Raw genomic sequence first — 26,665 nt, forward strand, 5'->3', positions numbered from 1 at the left:
GGCCTGGAGGAGATCAGTACATGCACAAGCTCCAACACCAGCATGTGATGCGTGGGAGGCGCGTACTGCATTTCTTGGGGGCACAAGGGACAAGGGCACAAACTCCGCCCATGTTAACAGCACCTTTCTGTCCCGCAGGTACAACGAGTCCCTCCTTGAGGAGGGCAAGATGATGCACAGGCTGAGACATAATCGGGTGGTGAAGCTCCTGGGCGTCATCATGGAAGAAGGGAGCTACTCCCTGGTGATGGAGTACATGGAAAAGGGCAACCTGATGCACGTTCTGAAGGCGGAGGTAAAGAGGGCTTTGCTGTGTGCTGGGCCCGCGCATCCGTGATGGTGCTCGCCATGGTGTTTGTTCTTTTGTATCTTGTTGGGGTCAAATAACCCCCTTGCGAGTTGCTACATAGTGTGGATTTTCTGAAGTCAGTCCCTGGTGAGAACGTCTTGCACTTTGTCTGCCCAGAACGTGGTCTTGCCTTCCTGTCAGTCCTTATAGACAGCTGTCTGAAACCCTCACCCGGGGAGGTCCCCCCTCTGTCTTGGTGTTGTAGCTGGCTCTGGTCAGCCACCCCAGCATCCACAGTTCAGGGATAGGCACTGTCTTCCTGAAGGCCGCCGCCTGACGTGAGGCACATGCCTCCTGGGTGTGAGCTGACTGACTGACTGAAGGATGTACACTAGACGTGACTGTAGGTGGAAATGGAATATTAACGATTGCTCTTTGATACCACTTGAGAAAACTTAAAGGCTAAATAGAGAGCATTAGAGGCAACAACACTGGATAAGACTTAAGAAAAGAAAAATTGTTTATGAAAACCACATCACTGTAATAAAGCATTTTTTAGAGTTTATCTACCTATTAAGAGCAAGGCCTCATGCTAGTTGCTCAGGAGGCAGTAGCAAATAGGACACAGACACGTACCACGGACAGATCAGGAGGGAACGGTATGGCCTAACGGTGTTTCAGTAGACATCTCCCAGCAGGCTGTGGGAACACAGGGGAGAGGCCCTCACTTCAGGGTGGAAGGGATGAGAAGGGATTCCAGAAGGGGGATGCTTGAGCCAAAACCTGAAGGACAAGCAGAGAATGAGGGGATATGCTTTCCGGGCGAGAGAATAGCAAAGGAAAGAGAATATGCCAAAGTGGGGACACTGCAAATAACTGGCTTTGGCCAAAGCATAGATTGCATCTGGGAGTGGTGGGATGTGGCAGTCTGTAGGGCAAATATCCCCCCTTTTCCCATCTTCTCCCTCGCCCTACAACTGCCTGAGGTTATGTCCATTCTTCAGTTCTTCTAAGCCCCAGACATCTCTCGCAGACACATGTGGGAAGGGTAAGGGATGTTCACTTATACATGTTGTGTTATAATTGAATGAGACTGCTCTTCTCGCCAAAACTAGGTTAGACCAGCTGCTGCGTGAAGTGAGTAGGCATTTTGATTGGGAAATAAATCCTGTGCAACAAGAGGCGTTCTTCCGGATCAGGCGAGGATAAGGTGGACTAGTCTGGGCTCCAGAGGAATTCAGGAGGATGTGAGGGAGAAAAGCAGAAAGGGGAATGAGAAAGGGACTTCCTTGGCTTGCTCAGAATTTTTTTCTACGTCCGAGGTATACCAAGGAGGAACGGAAAATCTCTAGCTCTTTTTTGGATGGTGGTGATCAGACTACCAATTCAGCTACGTTATGGGTTTTAAATACGGTTTGGGGGGGTTGACTTGGGATTCTAACTTCCATCATTTAAATTTTTGTCCTGTTTACCAACAACCAACATATACATAAATTTTTAGGAAATAGCCTGTTTGTAAACTAGAGACTGCACACACACACAAACAATCTGCATTTTTCAGTGTTAAGCAAAACTAATGTTTTGGAATTCTCTATGTTAATGTTGATATTTATGTAACTAGAATACAATTGTTAAGTAAGAATGACTTGTGAATTTACAAAAACCTGCTGAAGTATCTAATACCAAATTACCAAATAGCTATTAAATTCACTTCCACATTGTTTTAACATCATGATATCTCATAGGTTAATCTTTACATGTTTGCAATCAGTGTGAGCACGCTGAGAATCTCTTATATTCTTTTTTCTCAGTATTATTTCATATACACACTTCTGTGACATTGTTCACCTATTTAGTATACAGTAGCATATATTAATGCACTGTAGAAAATGCCTGTTTTTGGTTTATTTATCCCTTCATTCAACAGCAATTCTAGGCACTGTGCTAGGTAGTAAGGATGCATATTATAATCATCATCATGATCATGTTCTGCTTTTAAGGGGCTTAATTTTATAGCATTTTTATATATTACCATATTGGCATGGATGTTTTATTTTTACATGACAGAATACAACGTTAATACCATTAGCATGTGGAGTGAAATCTTTCTTTAAAAGGGGGCTTCTTTTAAAACGATGGCAGTGCTGCAGAGCATGATAGAAGGAATCCTGGTAACTACAGATGGTCCCCAGCTTATGGTTCCACTTACGATTTTTTCACTTTATGATGGTCAAAAGCAATGGGCATTCAGTGGAAACCGTATTTTGAATTTTGAATTTGGATCTCTTCCTGGGCTAGCAGCATGCATTATGATCCTCTCTCAGGATGCTGGGCAGTGGCTGTGAGCCACGTGATCACACGGTAGACAACCGATATACTTACAACCATTCTGTTACTCACACAGCCATTCTGTTTCTCACTTACTGTTTAGTATCAGTCAATTACATGAGATGGTCACCATTTTATTATACAGTAGGCCCTGTGTTTGATGATTTTGCCCAACTAAGGCTAATGTAAGCATTCTAAGCAGATTTAAGATAGGCTAGGCTAAGCTATGATGTCTAGTAGGTTAGATATATTAAACATTTTTGAATTATGGTATTTTGAACTTATGATGTGTTTATTAGGACATAACTCCATTGTATGTCGAGGAAGATCTGTATATCCTCAGGTTCAGACCCCACTACTCTTGAATAAAACAGTTGCTTTGGCCTATTTGGCTTACCTTTCCATTTCATAGACTTAATGTCACTTGTTTTAGGTCAGTATCCCCCTTTCTGTAAAAGGAAGGATAATTATGGAGACCATTGAAGGGATGTGCTACTTACATGGACAAGGCGTAATACACAAGGACCTAAAGCCTGAAAATATCCTCGTTGATGATGACTTTCACATTAAGGTAAGTCATGATCTGAAGGTTTCTAGAAGATTAGGGTGATTTTAGTTTTAATTCTCCACTATAAATCCATTTTGTACATAGTAGACCCCTAAGGGAAGATCTCACTGAGCTTAGAACTGAAGACAGTGGTGCTGGAAGGTTCTGCCAAGGATTGACAAGAAAGATGCAGACTTGATGGAATTCATATTATTTACTTATTTATTTATTCTCATCTACATTTTTTATTATTTTTTTTTTAAGTGTAACATACTCCAATGTAGTAAAGGCAACAAGGGGAAGAGATTTTCTTTTTGTTCACTCAAGAGCAGATTTAACGAGGTGGAATCTCACATCTAATTGGTTTTGGCAACAGGAATCCAAGCACGAGAATCCGAAAGGGGAAGCAGCATTTGGGGGAGAACTCAGGAACTGCTTACGCAGGCATCCTTTTACTACAAGATTCTGCTTCTAACACTTCCTTCTAGTCTTGGACAGATTTTTATTCCTACAACTTTGAAAGAAGGTTCCTTCTTTACATTAATAACATTTCTTATGTATCTCTTATGTTAAAATCTGGGGATTTTGGATCATCACATGCCAAAACCCATACCCATATGCTTGAATTCCTAGAGGCAAAAGTGAAACTGTCATCTTTGATTTCTTCTTAACTGTATTGTTCTATTGTTCTGTACTTTTGTCCTTGCCACCTCTCCCTGTTCTGTGTCTGACCTTTGTATTTTTCTTTTTGCTTTCTTCTCTGTTTTCCTCCTCTTTCCTATCCCATCTTCTCTTAGGTTCAGGCTACCAACTCAAAACAACTAGCATTGCAGTCCTTAACTTCAGGACTTTGGAGTCCTTAGAATCTTGCGTCCATGGGCTTCAGGACACCATTTGGGAAAACTGAAGGTGCAGTATCTCGTCACCATCGGCTATACAAATCTGCTGAGAAGAAAATACCTTTTCTTCCTAGCCCCAGAAATAGTTGAAAAATATGTAGAGTAAATGAGGAATTAGAATAAACATGGTTTGCTGTAGTTCATGTCAGAAATGACTTCTGCTTTTTCTTTTCCCTTCCCTCCCCTAACCCCACTAGCAAATTCCATGGTTTCATTGCATAAGAATTTGAGATACCAGAATTTCACATGGACATTTCTTAGAGGACATTTTCCAGCTAGCTGAGGGAACACAAAGTTTCTATGAATTTGTTCAGAAGTAGCTGTTTTAAATCTATCTAGTGGAAGTTTCTGGAAATCCACTATACCTCCCATCTACTAGTTAAGCCCCAAATTTAGACAAGTCTGATTTACCTGTGGCTCTGACAGAACAATCCTATTGGTTTTGATCTCTTGCAGATAGCTGATCTTGGCGTTGCTTCCTTTAAGATGTGGAGTAAACTGACTAAAGAGGAACATAATGAGCAGAGAAAATTGAATAGTGTCTCTAAGAAAAATGGTGGAACCCTTTGCTACATGGCCCCTGAGCATCTGAATGACATCAACGCAAAGCCCTCAGAGAAGTCAGATGTGTACAGCTTTGGCATAGTACTTTGGGCAATATTTGCTAATAAGGAGCCCTATGAAAGTAAGACATTTGTAGAGGAATGGGATCTGGGTATTCATCAAAACTGCTGAGTAAAATAGTGACCTTCAGTGAAGTCAGTTAAGACTTATGACTGTCTGTTCATTTAATGTCTTTTTTACCCACTAGACCATAAGTTACACAGGGGCTGGGACCATATCTGATTTATTCAGTGCTATTTCCCCAGTATCTACACACACAGTGCCTGGAACCCAGTAGGTGCTCAATGCCCTTATGTTGAATGAATGAGTAATCTGTTTAGGAATCAGGGCAAATCACAGGACAAATAGGAGCCTTGATGATATATCTGAGTTTGGGAAGTGACATAAAATTCCAGGATTCTTCCTGGACAGGAAAGCTTGCTTGCTTCTGCTTATGAGACACATTACTTCATACTTTCATTCATTCACTTGCTCCCTTACTCGAGAATTATTTCTTTTCAGTACTTACTATGGGCACTTTAATTGGAATTAAGAATAAAGAGATGAGAAAAGACATTGTTCATGAAGGAGAACCCATACAGAAGTAGTCATTCTTCAGATTAATGGACATTTTCTGGTCCCATTTTCTTGGGTGATTATCAGCTCCCCTGGTTTAATGATCACCCATTGCCAAGGCCTCTAAAATCTCTTATCTCTAGCCCTGGCCTGGGATATCCCCTTATCTGTTAGATCCATTACACATACCAGAGGAACCCAAAGCAACATCCCCCCCAAACAAATTCATCTTCTGCATGCTCTCCTTGTAGTCCACGCAGCTTTGCTCTTCTCATGTTCAGAAAATGGCATCACCATCCACCTACTGAGTCGCTGGGCCAGAACCCTTATGCATCCCATTCTCAGCTTTGCCCCTTGTCTCCTACATCCAATCAGACATCAAAACCTATGAATTCAAGGTATACATATGATTCAAGATACATCTTGAATCCATCCACTTCTATCCCCACCAGACTCTCTTTAGTTCACACCCTCCATATTTCTGCTGAAGCCTGCTCATGCCCTTCCCCATTCACCCTGCAGCCAAGCTGCTCATGCTCATGCTAAAAGGCAAGTATGACCATCTCACTCGTCTATTTAAAATCTTTCCAAGGCTCCCTGGGCCTTCAGGATAAAGTTCAAATTCTTCCGTATGGAATACAAACCCCTCTCTGATTTGGCTTTTCCGTCTTTCTCTAGCCTTATTCCTTACCTCTCTTTCTTTAGTCAATATGCCCAGTTATAATGAACTATTCATAATTCCTGGGACACATCATGATTTCGGGGACTTCCAGTCTATTCATATCCTGCTTCCCTAGCCTGGAATCCTCCTCTCGGAGTCCTCCTTCCTGATTCCTTACATGGATAAATCCTGCTTATTTTTCTTGACTCAGCAAAGCCTTCTCTGACCTTCTAGTCACAGTTGTTAGCAGAACCCTTTGTACTTACTCCTTGAATAAGTTACCACTCAGTGTTTTCAGTCACTCTAAATAGACTGAGCTCCTTACAGGTAAGAGCTGTGCCGTATTTGTTTTTGTATTAAAATCTGGAGTATGCTGTTGGTTTTATTTATATATTCTATTTGTTCTACCAGGAGGCCACTTTGTTGTGAATTCTGTCTCATCGGCAGAGGTTAGAATGTCGTTTGATCATCTGGGCAGTAGAAGATGTCAGCGCCTTGTCAGAGGGTCATTCTGCCCCTATCAGATGAGGCACCTGTATTAAAAGCACACCCTCTGTAGAGAGAGATGAGCAGCATTGTCCAAGTTCTGCCACCTCCCTGCCTGAGATATGCAGGACCTAAGAGAAAGTCAACTTAAATTCTTCTTTGCTTTATAGATGCTATCTGTGAACAGCAGTTGATAATGTGCATTAAATCTGGGAACAGGCCAAATGTGGACGACATCCTTGAGTACTGCCCCGTGGAGATTATCAGCATCATGAAGCAATGCTGGGACACGAAACCAGAAGTTCGGCCAACATTTACTGGTAAGAGCATCTTTTATGACTGTGTACATTGCCAGTGAGGCGAATTTTCCTAGTAAGATGTTGTCAAGAAGTTGCTTTAAGGTTTCAAAAAACTCAGTTCCACTTGTGATTTCAAATTGGTTTTCTAGATTTCAAACATATTGTTCAATGAAAAGATACCATCCCTCTCAAAAGCATGAAGGCATGTAAGGCCCTCTTATTTCTTTTTTTTTCACAAGTAACTTTTTAAAAATTGTGTTAAAATATACATAACACATCATTTACCATGTTAACCTTCTTTAAGTGTACGGGGCAATGGCACTAAGTACATTCACCATCGCCACCACCCATCTCCAAAACTTCTTCATCTTCCAAACTGAAACTTTGTTTCAGTTAAATATCAGCTCCCCATTCCTCTTCCCCCAGCCCTTGGCAACCACCATTCTAACTTTTCATCTCTCTGAATTTATTCTATTATGTTTATTATTACATAAATAGAAAGGTACTACTCAGGGTACCTCATGTAAGTGGAATCATACAGGTTTTGTCTTTTTGTGCCTGGCTTAGTTCGGTCGGCATAATGTCTGAGGTTCCTCCATGTTGTAGCATGTGTCAGAAGTTCCTTCCTTTTTATTGCTGAATGGTATGTATTCTGTGGTGTTTATAGACCACATTTTCTTTATTCATTCATCTGTCGATGGATACTTGGGTTGCTTCCACTGGCCTCTTTATTTCTTAGCTTCTCTTATTTCTTTTCTCTCCCCTTGTGTAGCTGACATCTTTGGAAATGTATGTTGTCATTTAGATTGGGCCTGTAGGAGAGGGAGAGGGAAAGGGACATGGATGTTTGTCACATCCTTGCACCTCTTTCCATTCCTCTAGGTTACCTAGGATCTTGCTAAGATCCTAGAGGCAGAGGAAAAATGGAAATCAGAGGAAAGAAAATCAGGTGAGCAAAAAATAAACAGTAGGAAGTCACTTAGGAGCCTATTTCTGCTATGAGAAAACAGAATTAAAGCCCCACCTACCACTACTACCAAGGATTAGAGGGTTACTTTGGTTTATTTGCTTGTTTTCTTATTCTGTTAGTCAGCCAATCTTCTCCTGACTTGGTCTCTTCTCTTCTTTCATGCCTTTTTCACCTTTTCAAAAATTAAAGTTCTTATTTTGAGATAATTGTAGATTTACATGTGGTTGTAAGAAAAACACAGAGGGGTACTTGGCTGGCTCAATAGGTAGAACATGGGACTCTTGATCTGGGGGGTTGTAAGTTTGAGCCCCAGGTTGGGTGTAGATATTACTTAAAAACCTTTAAAAAAAATTCTCCTTTTTGATGGGATCTTTGCTTGGTTTGGGGATTAAGGTAATGCTGGCCTCATAGAATGGGTCTGGAAGCTTTCTTCTGTTTCTGTTTTTTGAAACAGCTTCAGGAGAATAGGTATTATTTCTTCTTTGAATGTTTGGTAGAATTCCCCAGGGAATCCATCAGGCCCTGGACTCTTTGTTTTTTGGGAGGTTTTTGATCACTGCTTCAATCTTGTTACTCGTTGTTGGCCTATTCAGGTTGTCAATTTCTTCCTGTTTCAGTCTTGGCAATTTATAGGTTTCCAGGAAGGCATCCATTTCTTCCAGGTTGCTCAATTTATTGGCATATAGTTGTTGATAATAATTTCTAATAATTGTTTCTATTTCCTTGGTGTTAGTCGTGATCTCTCCCCTTTCATTCATAATTTTATTAATTTGGGTCCTTTCTCTTTTCTTTTGGATAAGTCTGGCCAATGGTTTATTGATCTTATTCTTTCAAAGAACCAGCTTCTAGTTTCATTGATCTGATCTACTGTGTTTCTTGTTTCTAATCCATTGATCTCTATTCTAATCTTAACTATTTCTCTTCTAATGCGTGGCTTAAACATTGTTAAAATGTCTGTGCTACCCAGAGCAGTCTATACCTTCAGTGCTATCCCAATCAAAATTCCAGTGACATTTTTCAAAGTGCTGGAACAAACAATCCTAAAATGTGTATGGAATCAGAAAAGACCCCGAATCACCAAGGAAATGTTGAAAAAGAAAAACAAAGCTGGGAGCATCATGTTGCCTGATTTCAAGCAATATTACAAAGCAGTGACACCAAGATAGCATGGTACTGGCACAAAAACAGACATATAGACCAATGGAACAGAATAGAGAGCCCAGATATGGACCCTCAACTCTATGGTCAAATAATCTTCGACAAAGCAGGAAAAAATATGCAATGGAAAAAAGACAGTCTCTTCAATAAATGGTGCTGGGAAAATTGGACAGCCACATGCAGAAGAATGAAACTCGACCATTCTCTAACACCATACACAAAGATAAACTCAAACTACGAATCCGTCAAAATCCTAGAGGAGAACATAGGCAGTAACCTCTTTGACATCGGCCACAGCAACTTCTTTCAAAATATGTCTCTAAAGGCGAGTGAAACAAAAGCAAAAATGAACTTTTGGGACTTCATCAAGATAAAAAGCTTCTGCACAGCAAAGGAAATAGTCAAGAAAACAAAGAGACAACCCACAGAATGGGAGAAGATATTTGCAAATGACACTACAGATAAAGGGCTGGTATCCAAGATCTATAAAGAACTTCTCAAACTCAACACCCAAAAAACAAATAATCCAGTCAAAAAATGGGCAGAAGACATGAACAGACACTTCTCTGAAGAAGACATACAAATGGATAACAGACACATGAAAACATGTTCATCATCATTAGCCATCAGGGAAATTCAAATCAAAACCACACTGAGATACCACCTTACACCAGTTAGAATGGCCAAAATTGACAAGGCAAGAAACAACAAATGTTGGAGAGGTTGTGGAGAAAGGGGAACCCTCTTACACTATTGGTGGGAATGCAAGTTGGTACAGCCACTTTGGAAAACAGTGTGGAAGTGCCTCAAAAAATTAAAAATAGAGCTACCCTATGACCCAGCAATTGCACTCCTGGGTATTTACCCCAAAGACACAGATGTAGTGAAAAGAAGGGCCATATGCCCCCCAATGTTCATAGCAGCAATGTCTGCAATAGCCAAACTGTGGAAAGAGCCGAGATGCCCTTCAACAGATGAATGGATAAAGAAGATGTGGTCCATATATACAACGGAATATTCCTCAGCCATCAGAAAGGATGAATACCCAACTTTTACATCAACATGGATGGGACTGGAGGACATTACGCTAAGTGAAATAAGCCAAGCAGAGAAAGTCAATTATCATATGGTTTCATTTATTTGTGGAACATAAGGAATAGCATAGAGGACATTAGGAGAAGGAAGGGAAAAATGAAGCGGGGGGCGAGAATCAGAGGGAGGGACGAACCATGAGAGACTATGGACTCTGAGAAATAAGCTGAGGGTTTTAGGGGGGTGAGGGTATGGGTTAGACTGGTGATGGGTATTAAGGAGGGCACATACTGCATGGAGCACTGGGTGTTATATGAAAACAATGAATCGTGGATCACTACATCAACAACTAATGATGTATTGTATGGTGGCTAACATAACATAATAAAATTATAAAAAAAAAAAGAGGGGCACTTGGGTGGCTTAGTCAGTTAAGCCTCTGCCTTTGGCTCGGGTCACGATCCCAGGGTCCTGGGATCAAGCCCTGAATCAGGCTCCCTGCTCCGTGGGGAGTCTGCTTCTCCCTCTCCCTCTGCCTGCTGCTCCCCCTGCTTGTGCTCTCTCTCTCTTTGTGCCAAATAAATAAAATAATATCTAGAAAAAAGAAGAAGAAAAGAAAAGAAATAACAGAAATATCCCTTATCCTTTTACCGAATTTACCCCCCATAATATCTGGCCAAACTATAGTATAGTATTACAACTAGGATATTGACATTGATATAGTCAGATACAGAACATCTCCATCACCACAAGGGGTCCATTCTGTTGCCCTCTTATAGCCACACCCACTTTCCTCCCCAACCCCACCCCCCTCCTTCACCTCTGCCGATCACTGAACTGGTCTCCATTTCTATCATTTTTTTGTCATTTCACAAATGTTACATAAATAGAATCATAAAATAATTTTTGGAAACCCTTTGTGATTGGCTTTTTGCCACTCAGCATAAATCCCTAGAGATTCATCAAGGCTGTTTTGTGTATCAGTGATCTGTTCCTTTTCATTGCTGAATAGTATTCCATGGTGTGGATATACCACAGTTAGTTTATTCTCTCCTCAAAGGAAATCTGGTTTGTTTGTTCCCAGTTTTTGGCTGTTATAACTAACACTGCTGTAAATATTCATGTTGCAGGTTTTTGTGTGAATATAAGTTTTTATTTCTCTGGAATAAATACCCAGGAGTGAGATAGCTAGGTTGTATGGTAGTTTCATGATTGTTTTTTTGTGGGCTTTTTTTGCTACTGTTTTCCAGAGTAGTTGCACCATTTTATGTTCCTACCAGCAGTGTGAACCACCAGTGATCCAGTTTCTCTGCATCTTTGTCAGCATTTGGTATTGTCACTATGTCATTTTAGCCATTCTGATAGGTATGTAGTGATATCTCACTGTGGTTTTAATTTATATTTCTCCAGTGGCTAATAATATTGAATATCTTTTTTTGTGCTTATTTGCAATCTGTCTGTTTTGGTAAAATGTTGCTTTAATAACTTTTGCCCATTTTCTAATTAGATTGCCTGGTTTCTTTTTGCTGTTGAATTTTGAATGTTCTTTATCTATTCTATATAGTATTCCTTCATTGGATATGTAGTTTGCAAATGTTTTCTTCTAACATATAGTGCTTTTTTTTATCCTCTTACAGCATCTTTCACAGAGTAAAAGTTTTTGATGAAGTCTAGTTTATTAATTTTTCCTTTTATGGATTGTACCTTTGGTGTCAATCCTAAGAACACTGTCAGGGTTAGATTTCAAAGGTTTTCTAATATGTTTTGTTCTAAAATTCTTACAGTTTTACATTTAAGACTGTGTTAAGTATTTTTTTCTATAATTATCAAGGAAAATTTTTAATTGATAAGAACAATAGCACAGAACTAAATATTTGGTTGTCTTTCTTGCCAGTTATTCAATTTATATTTTATTGGAAAAATACCACAATCTATTTTGAGTTAATTATTGTATAAGATATGTGGCTTAAGTTAAGTTCATTTTTTGCCTATGAATATCCTCTTGTTCCAGCACCACTTGTAGAAAGTCTACCTTTCCAGGGCACCTGGGTGGCTCAGTTGTCTGCCTTTGGCACAGGTCATGATCCTGGAGTCTCGGGATCAAGCCCTACATAGGACGCCCTACACAGGACTCCCTGCTTGGTGGGGAGCCTGCTTCTACCGCTGCCTCTCCCCCTGCTTGTGCACTGTCTCTCAGATAAATAAATAAAATCTTAAAAAAAAAAAAGAAAGTCTATCCTCCATTGAATGGCTTTTTCTTCTCTGGCAGAAATCATTGGGATATCTCTATGCGTTTATTTTTGGGTTCTCTATTCTGGTCCATTGATGTGTGCATCTATCCCTCAGCCAATACCCACAGTCTTAATATAGTGATATGTCTTAAAACCGCGTAGACTGATTCCTCCCATTTTTTTATTTAAAAAATTATTTTAACTACTCTATTTCCTTTGTCTTTCCATATAAAATTTAGAAAAATCTTGTCTAAATCTATAAAAAAAAAATCTTACCCAGATTTTGATAGAAATTGGGTTAAATCGGTATATCCATTTGGGGAGAACTGAGATCTTTACTATATTGAGTTTTCTAATCCATGAACACAATATGTCTCTTCATTTATTTATATCTTCTTTGATTTATTTTATCAGTGTTCTATAGTTTTCAGCATACAAGTCCTATATATTTCTCTTTTTTGAGCAATTATAAGTAGGTTGTATTTTAAATTTAGGTGCCCATGTGCTAGAATAGAGAACTATAGTTGATTTTTTTTGTATGTTAATCTTGTATCTTATGACCTTACTGAATTGACTTATTAGTTCTAGGAGTTTTTTGGGATATCTTTTTTAGATTTTCATGTCATCTCCAAATACAGTTTTATTTCTTCCTTTCTGATCTGTGTGACTTTTATTTCCTTTTCTTCCTTTATCACATTGGCTAGAATTTCTGGCATTATCTTAAATAAGAGCAATGAGAACAGACACCCTCACCTTTTCTCAATATTAAGGGAAAGCATTCAGACTTTCTGTATGAAGTATGTTAGCTTTAGGTATTTTGTAGATACTCTTTATCACTTGATGAAGTTCACCATACTTATTTTTCTGAGAATTTATCATGAGTGGATTTTGAATTTTGTCAAATGCTTTTTCTGCATTGATTGGTATGGTAATGTGATTTCCCTTCTTTTCATTGTTAATATGGTGAATTACACTGATTAATTTTTGAATACCAAACCAGCCTTGCATCCCAGGAATAAAACCTATTTGGTAATGGTGTTTGATTCTTTTAATATATTGCTAAATTCCATTTGCTAATATTTTGCTAAGACTTGCAAGTATAGTCATGAGGATATTGGTCTATAACTTTCTGCTTTTTGTATTGTCTTTGTCTGGTTTTGATATCAGGATCAATATTGGCTCCATAAAATAAATTGAGAAGTTGTCCCTCTTATTTTTTAGGAGAGAATGGTGTAAGTAATGTTAATTCTTTAAAAGTTTGGTAGAATTCTCCTAAGAAACCATCCAGGCCTGGAAATTTCTTTTTTTGGGAATTTTTAAATTGTAAAGTTGATTTCTTTAATAGTATAGGAGCTATCAAGATGACCTGTTTTACATCAGAGTAGTCTGTTTTATATCAGAGTAGTATCTCAAATAGTTTGGTCGTTCTGGTTGTGGTAGTTTATATTTTTTGAGGAAATAATTCATATAAGTTGTCAAATTTATATGTGTAAAGTTGTTTGTAGTATCTCTTATTATTGTTTAGATATCTGCAGTGTTTGTAGTGATATCCCCTGTTTCATTCCTGATACTGGTTATGTATGTCTTCTGTTTTCCTTTGTCAGTCTTCCTATTGATCTTTTCAAATAACCAGCTTTTTGTTTCATTGATTTCCCCTATTGTTTTTATGTTTTCCATTTCATAGATTCCTGTTCTTTATAATTTCATTTCTTCTACTTTTTGTTTGTTTTGTTCTTCTTTTTCTAGGTTCTTGGGGTGTGAACTTAGATTATTGATTTGGATTTGAGACCTTTTCTCATTTCTAATGTGTATGTAATGCTATAAATTTCTTTCTCAGCACTGCTTTAGTTATGTCCCACAAATTTTGATATATTGTTTTTTGTTTTCATTTACTTCATTGCATTTTTAAATTTTCCTTGAGACTTTCTCTTTGATCTATGCATTATTTAGAAGTATGTTGTTTAGTTTCCAAGAGTTTGGAGATTTTCTTGTTATCTTTCTGTTACTGATTTCTGCCTTGATTTCATTTTAGTCCGAGAACACATTCTGTGTGTTTAACTTCTATCAAATTTATTGAGGTTTATTTTATGGCCCAGGATATGGTGTATCATGGGATATGTTCTGTGGACACTTGAAAGGAATGCAGTATTCTGCTGTCTTTGGATAGAGTGTGCTGTAAATCTTGATTAGATCCTGTTGATGATGTTGTTGAGTTCTTCTATGCCTTGGCTGATTTTCTGTCTAGTTCTTTGAATTGTTGAGAAAGAGATGTTCATTCAAGTCTACAATTATAATTGAGAATTTGTCTATTTCTGCTTTTAATTTTATCATCTTTTGCTTTATAGATTCTCTATCTCTGTTGTTTGGTGTATATATATTTAGGATTGCTATGTTTTGATGGATTGATCCTTTTATCATTATATAAATGTCCCTTTTTGTCTCCAGCAATCATCTTTTTTTAATTTTTTTTAAAGATTTTATTTACTTGACAGAGAGAGAGATACAGCAAGAGAGGGAACACAAGCAGGGGAAATGGGAGAGGGAGAAGCAGGCTTCCTACTGAGCAGGGAGCCCGATGTGGGACTCAATCTCAGGACCGTGGGATCATGACCTGAGCCGGAGGCAGATGCTTAATGACTGAGCCACCCAGGCGCCCTCCAGCAATCATCTTTGCTGTGAAGTCTGCTTTATCGGATATTAATATAGCCACCTTTCTTTCCTCTTATTAATGTTTATATGATATATCTTTCCCTGTCTTTTTACTTTAAATTGCCTATAATCATTATATGTGAAGTGAGTTTCTTGTGACAGCGTATACTTGGGTCATGTTTCCTTAATCTATTCTGCCAATGCCTGTCTTTTGATTGGTGTTTTTAGACCATATTAATTTACTGTAATTTTGATATGTTAGAGCTCACATTTGCCATTTTATTTTTTTTGTTCTTTCTGTTTTTCATTTCTCCATTCTCTTTTTGCTGCCTTCCTGTGCATTCTTGAACATATTTAGAACCCCATTTTAATTTATCAATGGTATTTTTTTTCTTTCTTTTTTTTTTAAAGAGAGCACATGCACACATGAGCTGGGGAGGGGCAGAGGGAGAGAATCTTGCCCCAGTGCAGGCCCATTGCGGGGCTCCATCTTACAACCCTGAGATCATGACCTGAGCTGAAATCAGGAGTTGGACACTTAACTGACTGAGTCACCCAGGCTCCCCTGAATTTATTGATAGTATATTTGAGGATAGTTTTTCCAATGGATACTCTAGGTGTTACATTATCTGTACATAATTTATCACAGTATACTGATGTTATTTTATCAGTTTGAGTGGAGTATAAACTTTACTTCCTTTACTTCCCCTTACCTTCCTCTATATATAATTGCCTTAAATAGTTCCTCTGCATATATTTAGAATACATTGACATTGTTACAGTTTTGCTTCAACTGTCAGTGATAGTTTAGAAAACTCAAAAAAAGAAAGCCTATTGTATTTACCCATATTTTTGATTTCTGTGTTGTAGGTGTTTTTTGTAGTATTATTTCTGATACTAAATGTGCCACAACTAGGTGTTCTAGAATCCAATTAAATTCTGACACTAACCGGGGCGCCTGGGTGGCTCAGTCGTTAAGCGTCTGCCTTCGGCTCAGGTCATGATCCCAGGGTCCTGGGATCGAGCCCCACATCGGGCTCCCTGCTCTGTGGGAAGCCTGCTTCTCCCTCTCCTACTCCCCCTGCTTGTGTTCCCTCTCTCACTGTGTCTCTCTCTGTCAAATAAATAAATAAAATCTTTAAAAAAAAAAAAAAATTCTGACACTAACCAACTGTATTGTCAGATTCCACAGATTTAAAGGCTTAGGCCTGCTGTAAGATTGTCACTACTTTGGACACCAGATGCAGATAGGATGTCCAGACTACCCACACTTTTGCTCCACCAAATACAAATTTGAAGGTCCCCATAATACCCCCTAAAGGTTCAATAATTCACTAGAACTCATAGAACTCAGGAAAACATTTTACTTACATTTACTGGGGTATTATAAAGGATGCAACTCAGGAACAGCCAAAGGAAGAGATTCATTAAGTAAGTTATTGGTGGTGGGAGTGGTGTGCCACAGAGCTCTCATGCCACTTTCCTAACAATGTACTCACTCAATGTATTCACTACTGGAAGCTCTCCAAACCCCATTGTTTAGAGGTTTTCATGGAGGCTCCAGTAGGTAGGCAGTATTGATTAAATCACTGGTCATTGGTGACTGAACTAAATCTCTAGTCCCTCTCCCCTCAGCTGGTACTGAAAGCACCAACCCTGTAATCATAACTAGGTCTTTCTGGTGACCAGCTCCCATCCTGAAGCTATCTAGCTTCTTGGCCTCAACCCTCTAGGCAGGAGCCATCTCATTAACATAGAAAAGACATTCTTACTGCTTAGGAGATCCCAGGAATTTGGGGAGCTCCCTGCCATGAACCAGCTGAAGCTGCGAAAAAGAACAAATATTTATTTTTTAATTATACCACATGTTCTTTCTTCCTCCCTGATGTTCCAAGGTATCTTCTTTTATCATTTCCTTCTTGTTTAGGAAGTTCCTTTAGCCATTCTTTTAGGGTGTTGTCTGCTAGGGACAAATTATCGTAGTTTTTTTTTCATTTGAGAATGTCTTGGTCTTACCTTCATTTCTGTAGGATATTTTTGCTGGGTGTAGGATTCTGGGTTGATGATTCCTTTCTTTCAGGACTTAATAAATACTATGCAACTTACTCTGGCCTCCATGGTTTTAGTTAAGAAATCCTTTTTTTTTTTTTTTAAACTATAGGTATTTTCTCTGGCTGCTTTCACAACTTTTATCTTTCAGAGGTTTAATTATTATTTGTCCTGGTATGAATTTGTTTGGGTTTATTCTGTTTGCATTTTCTTTTGATTTTTGAATCTGTAGGTATATGTCCCTTCCGAAATTTGAGAAGCTTTCAGCCATTATCTCTTACAGTACTTTTTTCAGCCATGCTCTCTTTTTCCTTTCTGAGATTGGGATAACAAAAATACTGGATCTTTTGTTATAGTTTCACTTGTCTCTGAGGCTCTGTACACTTTTTTTCTCTCAGTTTATTTTCTTTCTCTTGATCAAATTAGGTTATTTCTATCATTCTGTCTTTCAGCTCACTGATTTTCCTCTGTTGAACTCATCATTTTCTGCTGTTGAACTCATCCATTTTGGTTTACTATATTTTTTAATTCAAAAATTTCGTTGAACTTTCTTTTATATCTTGTTTCTTTGTTGAGGGTTCCTGTTTTTTCATCTTTATTTTTTTTAAGATTATTTATTTATTTGATGGAGGCAGAGTGAGAGTGTGCAAGAGAGCACAAACAGGGGGAGTGGCAGGCAGAGGGAGAAGCAGTCTGTGCAGGGAGCCTGATGTGAGACTCGATCCCAGGGTCCTGGAGTTATGACCCAAGCCAAAGGCAATGGCTTAACCAACTGAGCCACCCAGCCATCCCTGTTTTTTCATTTGTTTTAAGCTTATTTGTAATTGTTTGGTGAAGCATTTGTATCATGGCTGTTTAAACCTTTAACAGTGAATTCTAATATCTCTGGTATCTTGGTGTTGGCATCTATTGATTATCTTTTTTTCTCCAGTTTTAGATCTTCCTGGTTCTTAGTGTGATGAGTGATTTTGTTCTCTTGAAATTTGTACATTTTCTTATAGTGTTAGGAGATTCTGGATCTTCTTTAAGCCTTCTCTTTTAGCTAGCCTTTTCTGACATGGCTTTGCCAGTGGAAGGGTGGCTGCCACCTTGTTTGACAGGTAGAGGGAAGTCCAGGTTTTCTACTGAGCCCTGTTGACACCTGAGGCGGTGGGGAGGGGCCTCCTTGTTTGGACTGGTCAGGGTGGAAGTTCCAGTGGAGTGCACGTGGTCTCCGTGGACAGTGCAGTGGAGGTGAAAGTTCTGACTCCCACTGGGGTCTCTCCTGATACTTCTCCATTGGAATGGGTGGGAGCACCTTATTACTGCAAAATAAGGGTGCAAGTCCAGTTTACCCTCATAGTCCACTGATTACCATCTGGCAGGAAGGAAAGACCTGGCTCCTTATTTGGCCTTCTCTGAGATCACCCTGGTGGGGATGTTGGAGTACCCTGTTACTGTTTCATGAGGTTGGAAGTCTTAGCTCTCCTTACTTGGCCTTTGCAGGTGAGGTTGGGAGTGGAGCCACAGTGTATTCTGTGATGTTTGGCTGGAGAATGGTTATTGAATAAAGGTCTTTTGTCTTGCTAGGCTGCCCCTTGCTTAGTCCTTTGGCTAGAAAGAAGAGGCTTTTGTTAGGCTTTTTTTTTTGGTGTGTGTGGGGGGGGTTGCCAGCTTCCTTAAGTCCAAGTTTGGGATCTAAGAGGCAAAAAGAAATCCTAGTGAACTCATCGCCATGTCTTTCCTCAGATCCCATAGTCCCTAGTTGGTCTGCCTTTACTTTCCTCCTTTCAGATTCTTTTCATGTTTGTTTTATATGTGATATCTAGCGGTTCTTGTGCTTAGAGGGAGAAATGAGGAAAAGTATGTCCACTCCATCTTCCTGAAAGTGGAAGTTGCCTTTTTCTTTTAAAGCTAGCACCTTTTAACTCTTTATGTCAAATCCTTATTCCGAGTATTCTGTCCTATAATAATTCTGATGCCAGAGAGACAGAAACAAGGAGTCCATCCATCCCTGTTCACTTGGAGAGTAATTCATATTAGATAGGGCTCTGTGCTGCAGCCAGAGAAACATGCTATTAGGCAGTAGCTCTTGGTTTTGAGTGTTACCTTGTCCCTCCTCTCCACCTAGTTATTGGTCTTACTTGTCTCTTCATGTAAGTCAGTGATTTGGCATTAAAATTTTTATTTTACTGCTTTGTCCACAGATTAAGGTAAGTAATTCAAAAATAATAGATTACTAATATTTAAATTTTACTTTAGAAAATACCTAAGAAATTTAAAGTATTATTTTTTTTATACAGGCATTGAAGAAAAATTTAGGCCCTTTTATGTAGTTCAATTAGAAGAAAATGTAGAAGATGATGTGACAAGTTTAAAGGTAGGTAACCTAGCAGGTACTCAAAGCATAACATATCAAAACATACATATTATCAATCTTGAAAACCAAGGCAATATAATTTGTTACTAAGATTTGAGGTAAGCGAGCTTGATAACCACTTGAAAAAAATGAGCAGTTTTATACAGATATCATCAAGTTGGCATACTGGACCCATTCCTCCATCAAAACTAATGAAATGAGAGAAATTATATATAGCAATATGAAAACAAAAGCGCGATGTCACTGGAATAGAATGGAAAGTACCGTAGGTGGATCAGTCATTTTGAAGAATTCTTGAAAGATAGAAAGCCAACAGAATTATATTTGCTAAGTCACAGAACAGAAAAAGAAAATGCTAACCCAAAACATAATGCTGAGGAAGAACTGGTGGAGCAAGCCTTGGGTCCGTGTGTACAAGGAACAGAATGGTCACCTGGGACATTGATGATAAGATTGTCATTTGGGAACCATGGTTGTGCCAGTTAGAAAAGTTGACTCCTCCCCCTGATTCCCTTGTGCTTAGCAACAGATGGGAGCAGCATCTGCCTCAACTTGAAGCAGTGAAGTTGGTGTCTGGGGTCTAAGAGGTATGTCAAAGGTTGATAGGTTGATACCAGCTAAGTAACCAAGAGAAACAAAGACCTTCCCTACATACACACTTAGAAAGCAAGTTGCTGGCATAAGTCTTATAGCAACATGAAGGGAAGACTACAGTAAATAAGATAGGAAGGCATATGGAGATTTTAAAATAAAGATTAAAAAACCAGAGAGTCAAGAATTACCAGACTTTTGAGGGATACCTACACTCTAAAAGGAGAGGTATCCAATGGTAACCGTTCTTGGGCATCCAAAGGCCATCAGGAAGGATAGTTACTAAGGCTAAAAAGCATTACCACAATAATCAGGAATATTTCATAATGATAAAAAGTTCAATTCACCAGGAAGATAATAACAGCTTTAAATATGTATATGCCCTAAATAACATAGCCTCAATATATACAAAGCAAAACTTGACAAAACTCAAAGAAGAAATAGACAAATTGGAGATTTTAATACAGATTTCTCACTGATAGAACAACTGGACAAAAAAAAAAATCAGTAAGAATATAGAAAATTTGAAGAACATGATTAACATCTGACTGAATGGAAATAAATAAAACACTGCATTTAATAACTGCAGAATACTTAACTTTAAAGGCTTTTCAAGAACATACAGAACAATACTTTAAAATTGACCATGCCCTGGGAAATAAAACAATTATCAACCAACCAATTTAAAAGGATTGTAATCATATAAAGAATTTTCTCTGATTTTATTTCAGTTATGCTACAAATTAATCTTAAAATTAGAAAAATCTCATGTGGTTACGAGTTAAGAAGTATATTTTTAAATACCCTGTTGATCAAAAAGGAAATCACAATGGAACTTAGAAAAATTTAAAACTGAAGACTAACAAAAACACTACATATTAAAACAAAATGCAAATATGACTAAGAAAAAAAGTTAAAGGAAATACCAAAATGTTAATTTTGTGCTTGGAGTGGAGGCAGTGTATGTGTGGGTTTCTTTTTAAATATAATTCTGTATATTTTCTATATTTTTAATAATGAGTAGTATCACTTTTATAGCAAAAAAAGTTTCTTTTTCTACTTTTATATTGGTAAAATATACATAACATAAAATTTACCATCTTACCCATTTTTTCTTTTCTTTTTTAAAGATTTATTTATTTATTTTAGAGAGTGAGTGTGATCGCACATGGATGGGAGGAGGGCAGAGGGAGTGGGAGAGAGAGTCTTGAGGCGACTGGGTGCTGACCGCAGAGGCTAATGCAGGGCTCTATCTATTTCATGACCCGGAGATCACGACCTGAGCGGAAACCAAGAGTCAGTCCCTTAAAGGACTGCACCACCCAGGCACCCCACCATCGTACCCATTTTTAAGTGTACAATTCAGTAGCATTAAGTACATGCACAATGTATCCATTTCCATTTTTAAAAATCCCAAACAGAAACTCAGGATCCATTAAATAAGAGCTCCTCATTCCTCCCTCTCCCCAGCTCCTGGTAACGTTTAATTATAGTTTCTGTCTGTGAATTTGCCTAGAAGAGTCTAGGTACCTTACAGACGTGGGGATCAGACAGTATTTGTCTTCTTGTATTTCTCTACCCTGTTTCACTAAGCGTAATGTTTTCAGGGTTCATCCATGTTGTAGCATGTGTTAGAGCTTCATTCCTTTTTAAGGCTGAATAGTTCTCCATTTTATGTGTATATCACAGTTTGATTATTGATTGAGCTGTGATGGATACTGAATTGTTTCCACCTTTTATCTGTGAATAAGGCTGCTATGAACATTGGTGTACGATTTTTTTTTTTTTTTGAGCTCTTCCCTTCAATTCTTTTGGGTATGTACTTAAGAGTGGAATTGCTACATTGTATGATAATACTATGTTTAACTTTTGAGGAACCCTCAAATTGTTTTCTGTAATGGCCCTACCATTTTACATTTCCACCTGAAATGCTCAAGGTTCCAATTTCTCTACATTCTCACCAACACTTTTCATTCTCTGGGTTTTGTTTTGTTTTTTTAAATAATAGCCATTCTAATGAGTGTGAAGTCATATATATCTTACAGGGTGGTTTTGATGGACATTTTCTTAATGACTAATGATGTTGAGCATCTTTTCATGTGCCATTTGTATATCTTCTTTAGAGAAATGTTTATTCAAGCCCTTTGGTCATTTTTGAATTGAGTTGTTTGTGTTTTATTATTGAATTGTATGAATTCTTTATATAATCTGGATATTCATCCCTTATCAGAGATATATTATTTGCAAATATTTTTCTTCCTATTCCATGGGTTATCTTTTCACTTTCTTGATGGTGTCCTTTGATGCACAGAGGCTTTAATTTTGATGTAGTCCAGTTTATTTATTTTTATTTTGTTGCCTATGTTATTGGTGTCCTATCTGAGAAATTATTGTCAAATCAAATGTCATGAATCTTTCCCTCCATGTTTTCTTCTAATGTTTATGTGGTTTGAATGCTTAAGCTTTGGTCCATGTGAGTTAATTTTTGTATATATTAAAGGTAAGGGTCCAGCTTCATTCTTTTAGGTGTGGATATCCTGTGTTCCCCCATTGCATGGTCTTGGCACCCTTGTTGAAAATCGGTTAGCCATGCAAGGGTTTATTTCTGGGTTCTCTATTATTTTCCATTGTTCTCTGCCTGTCCTTTGACCATTACCACACTGTTTTGATTACTGTAGTCTTGTAGTAAGTTTTGAAATCAGGAAGTGTAAACCCTCCAAATTTGTTCTTCTTTTTTAGGGTTGTTTTGGCTATTTGGGAAAAAAGTTTATTTTTAAAAAAAGATTTATTCCTTGTAAGAGCTATATGAAATCTCTACCGTTTGAAAAGATTTGTTTTTCTTACAATAATTTTCTGGAACTGTTTTCTACTGTTCACTAAGGTGTACTTTATGCTGTTAATTACAGAAAGAGTATCCAGACCCAACCCAAAATTCATTTGTGAAGAGAATGCATTCTCTCCAGATTGACTGTACAGCAATACCTCCAAGCAGGTCAAATTCAGGTAAATATCCAATGATTGAAAGTAATGTATTCACTTGTTTATTTATGTATTCACTCTATTCTCAAAAATACTCTTCATGACCGTAAAGAAACAGAAGAAGCTATAAAATATTTAAAGAAATTTATAATATATTTGGGAGTGAAGACACATATATTTGAAATAGTAAATAACAGTGTATTCACCAAAATCACAAAGCATCCTGAACATAAGAGGCCTAACTTACCTGATAGGAAGAAAGTGACAGCTCAGGAACAAGAGGGGACATGTGTGGAAGCAAGGTCCTTGAGGTCAGGGATGATAGATCCAGAGAACAAGCAGAGAGGTTGATCCTCAGATTCAAGGAAGGATACTTTTTTCATTATAACAAAATGAAAAACAGAGTATAGGATATTGAAACCACTTTATTAGCTATCTGTCCTAGGACAAATTAACCTTTTGTAAACCTCATCCATCGAATCATGATAATAATTGCGCCTACTCTTACAGGGCTTTTAAAGAATAAAAGAATCCATGGAAAGTGCTTAAAACCAAGCTGCTCCTGTTCTTATTTTGTAGCCCTGCATCCCATCAAGGAGACAGCCACCTTCTCTGCTACAACACAAGTCCCTCTCTTCCTTGCTCATTCCTGTGACACTCACATTTCTGTTGCCTGTTAAAATTTCCCTAGTGCTCTCTCACCACCATGCAGGTACTTCTACAAATTACCTATAGAGGTAATATAGGTAGCAAGAGGACCATCAAGTAAATGCTTTTTTATTTGTTCTCAAAGAATTCAGTATGTTATTCTGAGATACAGATGTATGATGGTGCTCAGCTTTTATTTTACTTCTTGTTGCTTTTTGAAACTCTTTCCAATGTTGATCATTTCTTCTCAGCCCCAGAACAGCCCAGCTCGCTGCACAGTTCCCACGGACTTGGGATAGGTCCCGTGGAGGAGTCCTGGTTTTCTCCCTCCCTAGAGAACCAGCAGGAGGAGAATCAGCTCAGCTTGCAGAGTAAACTCCAGGAGGAAGCCAACTACCATCTTTTTGGCAGCCGCATGGACAGGCAGACAAAACCGCTCAAACAGAATGTGGCTTATAATAGAGAGGAGGAAAGGAGACGAAGGGTCTCCCATGACCCTTTTGCACAGCAGAGACCTTATGAGCATGTACAGAACCCAGGAGTGAAAGGCCTTCCTTATTCTAGTGCAACCAGCCCTGGTAATGCACTACACCAACCCACAGGGCTAACCAGCCAACCCCAAGTACTATACTGGAACAATGGATTGTACAATCCATTCGCTTTTGGAACAAGACCACAGGATCTGGGAACAACAGGTTCAAGAGTTTTGTATGGGCCAAATCCAAGCCATATGCCAAGCGTGCATAAAATTCCAGTGCCTGAGACCAACCTACTGGGAAACACACCCACCCTTCCATGCAGCTCCTTCCCATCAAGAGGTAAACAGTTTTTTTAGCTACAATTTTTTTTTTTTAATGTTTCTGAAAATAAAGCAGCCATTAGCTCTGTTGTAGACTCTAAGGTAACAAGGGTGAGTTGCTTGTGTTCAGCCGCCAGATGCAATTTGCAACCGTGGAATAGTCTCCATGAGACCACTTGGCCTCAGTTCGGGTGGGATTCATTGCAGCTGCCTGCAAGTGTTGGGTTACAGGTCCTTCCTTGTAACTGGTAGGCACGTCTGCTCTAATCTGCATCACAGTGGTCCCATTGTACCCAGTCTCTGATGGAAGTGAAGGTCATTGCTTGTGTTCTTTTACTTGCTTGCTGTTTTCTGAAGGTTAAGAAAGAAGTCTTGGATATTTTGATGCTTATCTTATATAGGCCAAAGACTGCCATTTGTGATGAAACCAAAATATTGGGCTACGATCACCACCATTTATCTCCAGAGTTCTTTTCATCTTCCCAAGCTGAAACTCTGTATTCATCAGACACTAATTCCCCAGTCCACCCCCCGACCCTGACAGCCACCATTCTACTTTGCATCTTTATGAATTTGACTACTCTAGGGTACTTCACATAAGTGGAATCATACAGTCTTTGTCCTCTTGTGACTGGCTTATTTCACTGAGCACAGTGTCCTAAAGGTTCATCCATGTTGTAGCATGTATCAGGATTTCCTTCCTTTTTAAGGCTGAAAAATAATCCATTGTCAGTATATAACACATTTTGCTTATCTGTTCCTCTGTTGATGGACATTGGGTGGCTTCCACTTCTTGGCTGTTGTGAATAATGCTGCTATAGACAGGGGTGTATAAATATCTGTTTGAGGCCCTGCTTTCAATTCCTTTGGGTATATACCCAGAAGTGGAATTGCTGGATCTTAGGGTAATTCCATTTTTAATTTTTTTGAGGAACCTCCATACTGTTTACCACACCATTTTGTATTCCCACCAGGAGCACACAGGGGTTCCAGTTCATTCACATCCTTGCCAACACATGTTACTTTCTGTTGTTGTTTTGTTTTTGTTTTTGTTTTTGTTTTTATAGTAGTCATCCTGATGGATGTGAGGTTGGTTCAGTTACATTTTAAAAGAAGAAAATTTCAAAGGTTGGCATAGGATAAATAATTTAACTTATACATCCAGAGTAAAGCTCTGCCTTTTTACCATGTTGTATTTATTTCCTTTGCTTTCAATCTAGATACACTTACCTGTGCTTCACTCTATTCAGATGAGTCTGTGAAATGTACCATATACAACAGTGCTGGCATTCAGGTTGGAGACCATAATTATATGGAGATAAGTGGAATGAGTTCAGTGCTACCAGACATGAACTTGAAAGAAGAGCCAGCTTCTAAGTACCAAGATATCTTTGGTAAGATGCCCTTTAAGGACCTATCATCTAGCAACCTGGAACTTTCTTACTTGTTTAGAGGGATAGAGTGGAATCCCGAAATTTTTCCAATTATTTTCCCTGAAAGTTGCCCCATGTTTTCTCTGTAAAATGTCTCTGTAATTTCCGTATAATTCCTTTGTGGTTTATTTATGTTTAATATGGGGATAATTATAATATCTAATTCACAGATTTGTTATGAAAATTAAATGAGTCAATATGTATAAAGAGCTTAGAACACTGCCTAGCACATAGTAAGATCTATGAAAGTGTTGAACACATCATCATCATCATCATCATGACCAATATCACTACTCAGACCTAGAAGAGGTAGGTCCCTCAGGTCTTCATCAAAAGGGATTCTGAAAAGATAGAAGATTCTGCCCTCAACAGCACCTCTGTTATAAAAACAGGAGAGCTTTCTCTTACAGGGTTCCACTATGCAGGCTCATGACATTAATCCCAAAACACAACCTGGGAAACAGGCATGAGGCCAAAACAATGGGATTTAAGAACGCAACTTTATGATTAACCCCAGGATTGGCAAAATGTTTCTTCTGTCAAGGACCAGATAGTAAATATTTTAGGTTTCACTGGCCCTGAGGTCTCTGTTGCAACTACTCATCTGACATTGTAGTACAATAGCAGCCACAGACAATATGTACATATGTACGTGGCTGTGTTCCAGTAAAACTTTTATTTACAAAAACAGGCAGCAGGCCAGATTTGGCCCAGTAGCCATAGTTTGCCAATCCATTTGAAGAATAGTCCTTAGAGAGGAGGTTCCTAACTCTTGGGGTGACACAGGTAGCTTTGAGAATCTGATGAAACCCAGGGTCCCTCTCCTGGAGAGGTATTGACAAAATTTGGGACGTTTTTGGACTGCTGACGTCCAGTGGTGATGACAGAAGATGCATTGTGGGGAGCTAAGGAAAGAATGGGAGTTGCGGGGGGAGGGGAGTGCTAAGGAAAGAATGGGCATGGGGAATGAGATGTCTTTTTCCTTATATTCAGCTTATTGGGGTGGGATGAGGATCAAGGAAAATGTGTGTGGTGGTGATTTTATACTTTATAGTTTCTTTTTGTTATTTTTATGAAGG

The 26,665-nt window shown here is 38.5% G+C and overlaps 1 protein-coding gene across 6 annotated transcripts in view; it reads left to right on the top strand.

The window, feature by feature from the left end:
• The window catches only part of RIPK1 (receptor interacting serine/threonine kinase 1), a 40,437-nt gene that overhangs the window by 11,052 nt on the left and 2,720 nt on the right, over window positions 1–26,665 (top strand). For 5 of the 6 annotated variants that reach the window (XM_025891039.2, XM_025891037.2, XM_073877512.1 and 2 more), the window contains exons 3-10: window positions 139–295; window positions 3,051–3,188; window positions 4,520–4,748; window positions 6,560–6,709; window positions 19,060–19,136; window positions 22,634–22,730; window positions 23,606–24,172; window positions 25,374–25,547. In XM_025891039.2, coding sequence (XP_025746824.1) covers window positions 139–295; window positions 3,051–3,188; window positions 4,520–4,748; window positions 6,560–6,709; window positions 19,060–19,136; window positions 22,634–22,730; window positions 23,606–24,172; window positions 25,374–25,547 — 1,589 coding nt within the window. The remainder of the gene's footprint in view (window positions 1–138; window positions 296–3,050; window positions 3,189–4,519; window positions 4,749–6,559; window positions 6,710–19,059; window positions 19,137–22,633; window positions 22,731–23,605; window positions 24,173–25,373; window positions 25,548–26,665) is intronic. The other variant, XM_025891041.2, reaches the window with a different exon arrangement.

The sequence above is a fragment of the Callorhinus ursinus genome, unplaced genomic scaffold, assembly GCF_003265705.2.
Source record: "Callorhinus ursinus isolate GAN/ISIS: 27379988/994484 unplaced genomic scaffold, GSC_fseal_2.0 scaffold26, whole genome shotgun sequence".
Lineage (NCBI taxonomy): Eukaryota > Metazoa > Chordata > Mammalia > Carnivora > Otariidae > Callorhinus > Callorhinus ursinus.